General features: G+C 41.5%; 2 protein-coding genes across 2 annotated transcripts; both read right to left on the bottom strand.

Moving 5' to 3' along the window:
- Nucleotides 1-889: 889 nt before the first annotated feature.
- Nucleotides 890-2,599, bottom strand: LOC115775081 (ependymin-like). Its single transcript, XM_030722539.1, has 4 exons — nt 2,103-2,599; nt 1,762-1,948; nt 1,600-1,687; nt 890-1,524 (listed from the first exon to the last, which is right to left on the bottom strand). Exons 1-4 carry the CDS (start codon nt 2,184-2,186, stop codon nt 1,401-1,403), a joined length of 483 nt encoding a protein of 160 aa, XP_030578399.1. The 5' UTR covers nt 2,187-2,599; the 3' UTR covers nt 890-1,400.
- Nucleotides 2,600-2,797: 198 nt separating this feature from the next.
- On the bottom strand, nt 2,798-5,632 carry LOC115775079 (ependymin-like). The gene is made up of 6 exons (XM_030722537.1): nt 5,470-5,632; nt 5,260-5,294; nt 3,586-3,720; nt 3,245-3,431; nt 3,083-3,170; nt 2,798-3,007 (listed from the first exon to the last, which is right to left on the bottom strand). The coding sequence occupies exons 1-6, from the start codon at nt 5,534-5,536 to the stop codon at nt 2,884-2,886; spliced, it is 636 nt and encodes a 211-aa protein (XP_030578397.1). The 5' UTR covers nt 5,537-5,632; the 3' UTR covers nt 2,798-2,883.
- Between the last annotated feature and the right edge of the window lie 4,736 nt (nt 5,633-10,368).

The following is a 10,368-nucleotide window of genomic DNA, read 5'->3' as shown; positions in this document are numbered from 1 at the left end:
TGATTGAAGATGGACGGAAGGAGCTTAAGAGGTATGGAATCATACTTACATGTCTATGTTCACGAGCCATACATATAGAAGTAGTAGACGACTTAAGCACAGACGCATTCCTCAATGCTTTGCGAGCGTTTATTGCAATCAGAGGTAATGTTCGGCAGCTAAGATGTGACAGAGGAACCAATTTTGTTGGTGCCCAGAGAGAGTTTGCTAATCTCTTAAAGGATATGGATCAGGAAAAGGTGAAAGCACTTGGATGTGAATTTCTCATGAATACTCCATCAGCAAGCCACATGGGCAGAGTGTGGGAGGGGTAGATAAGGACCATCCATAGTGTTCTTTCAGCTGTTTTTGACCATTCCATGAAAAGACTCGACAGTACATCTTTGAAAACTTTGTTGTATGAAGTCATGGCGATTATCAATAGTAGGGCACTCTTTGTGGAACATTTGAATGATCCAACTGGCCCTGAACTGTTGACACCAAATCACATTCTAACTATGAAGTCAACCATTGTTCAGCCTCTGCCAGGAGAGTTCACAAAGGAAGATTTGTATCTTCAAAAAAGATGGAGAAGAGTACAATATTTGGCCAATGAGTTTTGGATCCGTTGGTTAAAGAATATTTGCTCAACCTGCAACCAAGACAAAAGTGGAATGCGCACAGAAGAGATCTGCAGATGAATGATATTGTGCTTCTACAAGAAGATCTTGCACCACGAAATGAATGGAGGCTAGCTAAAGTCACAGCTGTTTATCCTGGAGCAGATAAGAAAGTGAGAAAAGTCAGGCTTTTACTCATGTGGATTTGAAAAGTGCAATATAAGAAGTTAGCATTAAACAAGAAGCAAGTAAACAGCATGTATTCTTATATTTTTATTGATAATCACTGCATTGGGTCACACATCATTTGAGTGTTAGAAAATGGGACAAAAAACAAAAATGAGGCAATAACCTGTTACAGTCATGCCACTGAATGAAAACAAACAAACAAACAAACAAAAACAAAAACACTTGTTGGATGAGAGCTAAAAACTTCATCATTTCTGTGCCAGAAAGAAGGTGGAACTCATCCTGGTTGGGGAAGTACAAAAAAAAAAAAAAAAAAAAAAATCAGCTTACCATGTGTATGTTTGGAAATACATGGTTTGAAACAGCTTTAAATGTGAGACACCATATTATATCTAAAGTTTGAATGCTTGCTCTACTCAATTACATGCAGTTCATTTTGATTTATTTATTCCTATAGTGTGGAACTGAAACAGTAGTGGCCTTCCAATCTCACTGTACATTTGCTATAATGACAAACAAAGGCATCCTATTCTATTCTCTTCTTTTTCTATTTATGTAGTGCCAGTTCACAACACAAGTCATCTCAGTGTAAGGTAAAACTTGATGAAGCCCTCAGTGCAGGTTAAAGAACAAGCTGGCGAAAACTCCTGGCTGCTCTTCACTCATCTCTGTTGGGCAGTAGTCGGGGGGGTTGAGCTGATTGGGGTCAGAAATCCCAATGACGTTGTTGAAGAAGCTAGTGAACAGAAAGAAAGTGACATAAGAATTATACATTCTACTTTTTACACTATAGAGATTAAAGGAAACTAACTTTGTCAGCATCCATCCAAAGTCTTTAGTCTGGTATGCGGTGCTGACTGGGATGCATTCAGATTTAGTGAAGGTGGTGATGTACTTTGCTGGAGGGATAGAGATGAAATGAGTGTGGATAAAAAGCCAAGATCACACTTCCGACCATTAGATGCGGTCTCACCTGTATTCCCAGGCAGATCTCCAATCCAGGTGTTGACCAGGAGTCCTTCACCGGGTATAGATGAGCTGCCTACAACAGCCTGGCCCAGCAGAGATGCATTTTTTGGGATTTCCATAGGATGGAAGGCTGCCGTCAGAGGGCTTTTCTTGCATGTACGAGCTTTTTCATTGATCTCATACACGGCACCCTGATGCATAAGTTGCGGGGTGAGAATGAGAATTGCTTTAGTTGCAAATGCTGATGAGTTTCCACTGCATTCCATTAAAATATTAAAGAAAGAAAGAAAATGGAAAACAATTTAACCCTAAAATAAATACTGTTTGTGTGATTGTTTTGATCACCTCTCTGAAGAGCAGCAGGGCGTCATAGGTGAAGGATTTATTCTGATAGTTTCCAGTCTCCGTGAGCCGCACCCTTTGCCCCATTTCATCATACAGGTATTTGACAAAAGCCCACAGCTTTTCATTCTGTGTGGACTGGAGAAACAATGCAAGCTTGTTTAGACCTTTGTTGTTTACATAGATTAAATTTGGTATACGTTTCGCTTGCTTGCTTTGAGACAAAGAGGCCCCTCACAGTCATGAAGCCCCCACTAATATCTAGCCCCCACACTCTCACTCTCCAGGACCACCAAGTGAGGTGTTTGTTTAAGATGGTGAATGCAAAAAAAGCTGCTGAGCCCATGGTGTACGTGGTAAGGGGCTAAAATTCACAGAGGATATTATCCAAGACTTTCAGTCTTTCCCTGACGCAAGCTTCTTGTAACTGTCACACTTCTGTTTCTACATTTGTGTATTTCTATGTTAATTTGGTGTAGCGCCACTAGGGGGTGCTGTGATGTTAGAAGTATAGAAAAGTAGAAGAAGAGATCCCGGAAGGGAAAAAGGGAAAGGCGATTTCAGAAAGCAGCAAGAAGAAGCAATTTCAGCAAGCAGAAAGAAAGGCCATAGACGCAGAAGTTTAAGGAAAGAAGAAGCAAACCAAGAAGAAAGCTTAATTCCTCATGTGGTACTCAGCCAACAAAGTATTTTGTTCGTTTTATGTTTTGGAAGTAGTTTATTTATGTAGTGTCAGTTCACAACATAAGTCATCTCAGTATAAGGTAAAAACTTGATGAAGCCCTCAGTGCAGGTTAAAGAACAAGCTGGCGAAAACTCCTGGCTGCTCTTCACTCATCTCTGTTGGGCAGTAGTCGGGGGGGTTGAGCTGATTGGGGTCAGAAATCCCAATGACGTTGTTGAATAAGCTAGTGAACAGAAAGAAAGTGACATAAGAATTATACATTCTACTTTTTACACTATAGAGATTAAAGGAAACTAACTTTGTCAGCATCCATCCAAAGTCTTTTGTCTGGAGTGTAGTGCTGACTGGGATGCATTCAGATCTAGTGAAGGTGGTGAAGTACTTTCCTGGAGGGATAGAGATGAAATGAGTGTGGATAAAAAGCCAAGATCACACTTCCGACCATTAGATGCGGTCTCACCTGTATTCCCAGGCAGATCTCCAGTCCAGGTGTTGACCAGGAGTCCTTCACCGGGTATAGATGAGCTGCCTACAACAGCCTGGCCCAGCAGAGATGCATTTTTTGGGATTTCCATAGGATGGAAGGCTGCCGTCAGAAGGCTTTTCTTGCATGTACGAGCTTTTTCATCGATCTCATACACGGCACCCTGATGCATAAGTTGCGGGGTGAGAATGAGAATTGCTTTAGTTGCAAAAGCTGATGAGTTTCCACTGCATTCCATTAAAATATTAAAGAAAGAAAGAAAATGGAAAACAATTTAACCCTAAAATAAATACTGTTTGTGTGATTGTTTTGATCACCTCTCTGAAGAGCAGCAGGGCGTCATAGGTGAAGGATTTATTCTGATAGTTTCCAGTCTCCGTGAGCCGCACCCTTTGCCCCATTTCATCATACAGGTATTTGACAAAAGCCCACAGCTTTTCATTCTGTGTGGACTGGAGAAACAATGCAAGCTTGTTTAGATCTTTGTTGTTTACATAGATTAAATTTGGTATACGTTTGGCTCGCTTGCTTTGAGACAAAGAGGCCCCACACAGTCATGAAGCCCCACTAATATCTAGCCCCCACACTCTCACTCTCCAGGACCACCAAGTGAGGTGTTTGTTTAAGATGGTGAATGCAAAAAAAGCTGCTGGGTCCATGGTGTACGTGGTAAGGGGCTAAAATTCACAGAGGATTTTATCCAAGACTTTCAGTCTTTCCCTGACGCAAGCTTCTTGTAACTGTCACACTTCTGTTTCTACATTTGTGTATTTCTATGTTAATTTGGTGTAGCGCCACTAGGGGGTGCTGTGATGTTAGAAGTATAGATAAGTAGAAGAAGAGATCCCGGAAGGGAAAAAGGGAAAGGCGATTTCAGAAAGCAGCAAGAAGAAGCAATTTCAAAAAGCAGAAAGAAAGGCCATAGACGCAGAAGTTTAAGGAAAGAAGAAGCAAACCAAGAAGAAAGCTTAATTCCTCATGTGGTACTCAGCCAACAAAGTATTTTGTTTGTTTTATGTTTTGGAAGTAGTTTATTCGCCAAATGTCTTTATTTTAACCAAGCTAATCGTTGTCTTGTCTGTGTTTTTAGTTTTCGCGGTGTGTTTATGAATCCTGATCAAACCGATTCATTGAACTGCATCAGTAGAGAGAGCCACTTGTGTCTGTCGGTACCTGGAGGAATTACACTTCTATTCCCCCTCGTCTCAAGTCAACCACAGTAACTACCGTTCCAGAGAGACCGGCCATCAACACGCTAAATGACTACAGGCCAATAGCACTAAAATCAGGTTGTCTCTCAAGACAACAAAGATTGTATTCCTCCTAACTTTGACCAATATCAGTTTGCTTATAGAGCAGATCGAAGGATCTCCACCGCCATCCACCAATCCATTCGCTTATCCTGTTCAGGGTCGCGGGGGGCTGGAGCCTATCTCAGCTGTCATAGGGCGAGAGGCAGGGTACACCCTGAACAGGTCGCCAGCCTGTCACAGGGCTAACACAGAGAGACGAACAACCTTTCACACTCACATTCATACCTATGGACAATTTAGATTAGCCAATTAACCTAACCCCAGTAAGTGCATGTCTTTGGAATGTGGGAGGTACCCGGAGGAAACCCACGCAAGCACGGGGAGAACATGCAAACTCCACACAGAGAGCCAAGGTGGAATTGAACCCAGGCCTTCCAGATGGTATTCTAACTGTAAGGTGGTGGTGCAGTGCTAACCACTGCACCACCGTGCTGCCCTCCACCCAGTCATTTAGAATAGCCAGAGACCTATGTCAAAATGCTCTCTGATTACACTTCTGCCTTGAGCACAGTTATCACAGATACACTGCTTGACATGCTATCTGATGCTTTTATTCTTTTTAATTTTACCTACTCTTTTGTACCAAACAGAACAGTTCTCACTGTGTATTTCCAGTGTACAATGACAATAAAGGCTTATTATTATTATCATTATTATGCACACAAAACATAAACTCACCACAGTGTACTCTCCAGTCAGAAGAGGAGGGCTTGCTGTGTAAAATAACAGAAAATAATATAGAACAAAATTATTTACTAATATTTTCAAGTCAGCAACTGAAAAAGAGGACAGTGCAGTTATTCATGAGTTCTGAGAAACACATAATGAACTATAAAATCAATCTTTGCAACCGCAACAGATCGTCTCTATTTTCCTTATTTTACTCACTGCATGGGCGGGGCTCCTGTGCCATGCAGGCTGCCAGCAGGCATGCTAACACCACCGAGAGTCTCATCTTCTTGGATTCCACAAACTTGTTCACAGGTTGTCATGAACGCTCTGGTGCTCCACAGGAGCCTCGCTACCTTATATATGCCAACAAATGCCGTCTGTCACGAGACAGACCTGGATGCTTCTGGGTTTTTTAAAATTTTGAACTGAGTCAACATCCCAGGAGTGAAGTCCAGGCTCATTTGTTATCAAGCTGAGGCTGTCTTGGTAAATAGAGCGGCTGAGATTACAGCGCACAGTGGGAATGTTGTGTTCACAGAAGGAAGCAGCCATTAAACCGGATTTTGGCTGAATGGAGACGGGGTTCATGTGCGCTCACGAATGACATCGCTGTCATATGACTGTAGAGATGAGTGACCCCAGTCATTAGTTAAATAATATTTTTGATGATCATCTTTGCTGACTCAGAAATGCATCTTGTGAGATGTTTGATGTGTGATTGCAGAACAATACTAATGTTATAATTTTGCTCACTAAACTGATGTCAGTCACGACTTTCTACTTTACTGTATTCACCTTTAGCAAGTTACACTCTCCTTAGTCAAGATAAATGGACTATAGTTATAAAACGCCCTTTTCCCTAGGCAGCTTGCGAGAGGGGGGGTTGGGCTACTGTGTGGCTGACTCAAACTCCCTCCTCAGCTAACAGTTCTGATAAGATGTAGAGTTCATCAGCGGCTAGGTCAGGGAGATCAGTCCAACACAGGTCAGAAGAAGACAGGACAGCGGGGGCGTAGAGCATCTATTTACAAAAACATCCCCATTTTCCCCATTTATTTAGTTGAATCTGCAAAAAAGGCTAAAGATAGTATTTCTGAACCAGCAAGCTGATTCTCAAAAAGCTGAATCTCAGCATTGTGTGCAGTATGTCATGAAAAACAAAACTGAGGAAAGCTGACAATTGGAGGACATCGGAAGAAGTGGATTGGGCTCCCCAAAGCACAAACCTCAACATTATTGAAACAGTGTAGGTTCAGTGGAATAAAAGGCAGCCAGCATCCAAAGAAGAGCTCTGTCACTGTCATATGACTGTAGAGGTGAGTGACCGCAGTCATTAGTTAACATGACAATATTTTTGTTCATCATCTTTGCTGACTCAGAAATGCACCTTGTGAGATGTTTGATGTGTGATTGCAGAACAATACTAATGTTATAATTTTGCTCACTAAACTGATGTCAGTCACGACTTTCTACTTTACTGTATTCACCTTGAGCAAGTTACACTCTCCTTAGTCAAGATAAATGGACTATAGTTATAAAATGCCCTTTCCCCTTGGCAGCTTGCAAAGCACTTTGCAAAGACTTTCATATATTGATCTGTTAATACACACACACACACACACACACACACACAATGTGGTGAATGCAAGATAAGCTGCGCACACAACTAACGGTGGAGCTGCCATACAAGGTTCAGGGTTCAGTGTCTGGCCTGAGAACACTACAACTCTGTTTCCTGGGCCATCAAGAAGGCTGATAATCACCATCTTCATGTAACCTGTTTACACAGATTTTACAGTTCACTTCACACTGTTGGCATATCATCAGTGTTAATTATTTTTATACCTGCTTGGAAGAAAAAACAAACAAAACATCGGCAACATTTCCAGGGTTGATCCCACCTCTTGTCCAATCACAGCTGGGATAGGGTCCAGCCTCCCTTCAACCCTGAATTGGTTAAGTGGGAGAAAATGGATAGCCCCAGCTATATCAAAAAGGAAAAGTTGAGGCCTAATCTTAAAAGCAGAGGAGGTGTGTGTAGCTGATGCTATGTGGTCTGTGTGGGTTGCCGTAGTGACAGGAAGTGGGAATATGCTATGAGATTTATTTGCTAATTTTGGTTTAATAATGGAACAATTATTTTATAACAATAAGTTACATGGCATTTCAGTAAATGTTTGTCTGTAAAATTACCGGTGCTTAAAAGAAAACTGTATTTGTATTAAGTCATGGAATTGCATGACCCGGAAGTGTACGTTGTCAGTAGCGGGAGAGAACGGACACAAGAGACGTCAGAGAATAACGAAATCGTCGATCAAAGACTCAAATCTGCTAACGATATTCTACTACTGGTCAACAGGAGCACACGTTTTCACGGTGTTCCATTGATGATCCATGCATCTTTTATCATCTGTAAAAGAAATAAATGTCTATGGACATCAGTACGATGTGTGAAGTCCTTTTGAGCAGACCAGAGTAGGTACAGTGTGTGTCTCCTGAATCCAAACTGGGAGTTATAATTCTTTTTACTGTAGCGTCTATCCATTTTCTTCCGCTTATCCAAGTTGCGATGGGGGTGAAGCCTATTCTAGTTGTCATAGGCGAGAGGCGGGGTACACCCTGGAGAGGTCACCAACATGTCACATCTACGGTCAATTTAGAATCACCAGTGAACATAATCCCATGCATGTCTATGGACTGTGGGAGAACGCCAGAGTACCCAGACAGAGTCCGTGCAGATGCAGGGAGAACACAGAACCCACACAGAAAGGCCCCAGAGCTGAATCAAACCCAGGACCTTCTTGCTGTGAGACGACAGTGTTAACCACTACACCATCAAGCGGCCCTATTACTGTAACAATTGAATGTAAAATGTTTGCAAACGAGTTTAAAAGCTAAAATGACTTGTATCAATAGGGCAGTAAAAGGCCAGACTCACCATCGCTAAAATGTTCTATAAAAACACTTGAAATGGCATCTAACAACATCAGGAGATTCACTGGAAACTCCCTTTCCAGTTAGGCAGCAATCCAGTCAGTGAAGGAAAAAATCTCATCAAAGAGACTTTCAAAAGAAGTATTTTATTATGTATTGCAGTCACATGTTTTATTGTGACTGCACAGCTGACTTTATGGGGTAACTTACAATTATTTTAGAAAATTAAGGCCTAATGATCCTGTCAAGTGTGTGAGACTTTTGACCATCTGACAAAAACAACAACAAAAAAAAAAAAACATGATGTTAACGGTTTAAATACAAAGTTAAGTGTTTAACATTATAGTAAAACTAATTAAATTACATAGATAATTTTGTTGCGCTGATTCTCTTATCCTATAACTATCATTCCAAACCTCTTTGTAAACTTGCTACACTTCTAGTATTCCAAGAAAAGGCAATAAACAATTAACCAGTTTGTGCTATTCGATTAAATAAAATTTTCAATTCAATTTTATTTATATAGCTGTCATGGCCGGTGAGGAAATGGACGAGGAATGGCTGACAGGAAGGACTCCAGAAGTCAGCGTAACTTAAAAGGGATTTATTTCAACGGAAAAAACAAATACAAAAACCTTGGATGACAGATAAGAGGAGACGAAGAGGAGACGAGGGGAAGCCACAGGGAGCACAGGAACATACGGGCACAAAAACATCAACGACGCGACAAAGAACACATGGAAACTGAGGGCTTAAATACACAATGGGTAATCAGGGGAAGAGGAAACAGCAGGGCACAGCAGGTGAGGCAAATAATACTAATAACACAGAGGAAGCAAAACTAAACACAAAGCACAGAGGAACCAGTCTGTCAAAATAAACAGGAAGTGACTAACCAAGGAACATGCAGACTTAACACGGGGAACAGACACACAGACTTAGGACAGAGACGCAGACTAGTCACAACACTAGGAGACACGAGGAACCAGAAATAGCTGAGGCCAAAAATACAAAAGACAACAAAACATGACTTGAGACACAGAAACAATACCAAGAAAACATAAAACACTGGGCCACCGGCCCAGGATATGACAATGGCGCCAAATCACAACAAACAGTCACCTCAAGGCGCTTTGTATTGTGGGTAAAGAGCCTACAATAATACAGAGAAAACCCAACAGTCAAAACCACCCCTTATGAGCAAGCACTTGGTGACAGTGGGAAGAAAAATCTCCCTTTTAACAGGAAGAAACCTCCAGCAGAACCAGGCTCAGGGAGGGGCAGTCATCTGCTGCAACCAGTTGGGCTGAGGGGAGAGAAAGACATGCTGTGGAAGAGAGCCAGAGATTAATAATAATTAATGATTAAATGCCGAGTGGAGTATAAACAAAGTAAATAAGGTGAATGAAAAGAAACAGCCTAGGCCTATAGCAGCATAACTAAGGGATGATTCAGGGTCAGCTGATCCAGCCCTAACTATAAGCTTGATCAAAAAGGAAAGTTTTAAGCCTAATCTTAAAAATAGAGAGGGTGTCTGTCTCCCGAATCCAAGCTGGAAGCTGGTTCCACAGAAGAGGCGCCTGAAAGCTGAAGGCTCTGCTTCCCATTCTACTCTTAAGTATCCTAGGAACCACAAGTAAGCCAGCAGTCTGAGAGCGAAGTGCTCTGTTGGGGTGATATGGGACTATAAGGTCTTTGAGATAAAATGGTGCCTGATTATTCAAGACCTTGTAGGTGAGGAGAAGAATTTTAAATTCTATTCTAGATTTAACAGGGAGCCAATGAAGAGAAGCCAATATGGGAGAAATCTGCTCTCTCTTTCTAGTCCCTGTCAGCACTCTAGCTGCAGCATTTTGGATCAGCTGAAGGCTTTTCAGGGAGCTTTTAGGACAGCCTGATATTAACGAATTACAATAGTCCACCCTAGAAGTAATAAATGCATGAATTAGCTTTTCAGCATCAGTCTGAGAAAGGATGTTTCTAATTTTAGAAATATTGCACAAATGCAAAAAAGCGGTCCTACATATTTGTTTAATATGTGCATTGAAGGACAAATCCTGGTCAAAAATGACTCCAAGATTTCTCACAGTGTTACTGGAGGCAAAAGTAATGCCATCCAGAGTAAGTATCTGGTTCGACACCACCAGAGATGAGTCCACTGTAAGAGGCTGTAAGATCATT

The sequence above is a fragment of the Archocentrus centrarchus genome, assembly GCF_007364275.1.
Source record: "Archocentrus centrarchus isolate MPI-CPG fArcCen1 chromosome 18 unlocalized genomic scaffold, fArcCen1 scaffold_23_ctg1, whole genome shotgun sequence".
In the NCBI taxonomy this organism is placed as follows: domain Eukaryota; kingdom Metazoa; phylum Chordata; class Actinopteri; order Cichliformes; family Cichlidae; genus Archocentrus; species Archocentrus centrarchus.
Note: the sequence above shows the minus strand (reverse complement) of the source record. Positions and strands in the feature narration are given on the sequence as shown.

Bases quoted from the DNA above. Each gene is read 5' to 3' on its own strand.
- LOC115775081 (XM_030722539.1), bottom strand. From the start codon at position 2,186: ATGGGGCAAAGGGTGCGGCTCACGGAGACTGGAAACTATCAGAATAAA. The intron at 1,688-1,761 runs GTGAGACCGCAT...CTATCCCTCCAG, and splicing joins AGATCTGCCTGGGAATACAG to CAAAGTACATCACCACCTTC. The intron at 1,525-1,599 runs GTTAGTTTCCTT...TCTGTTCACTAG, and splicing joins TTTGGATGGATGCTGACAAA to CTTCTTCAACAACGTCATTG.
- LOC115775079 (XM_030722537.1), bottom strand. From the start codon at position 5,536: ATGAGACTCTCGGTGGTGTTAGCATGCCTGCTGGCAGCCTGCATGGCA. The intron at 5,295-5,469 runs GTGAGTAAAATA...TATTTTACACAG, and splicing joins ACAGGAGCCCCGCCCATGCA to CAAGCCCTCCTCTTCTGACT. The intron at 3,432-3,585 runs GTGATCAAAACA...CTTATGCATCAG, and splicing joins CCCTGCTGCTCTTCAGAGAG to GGTGCCGTGTATGAGATCGA.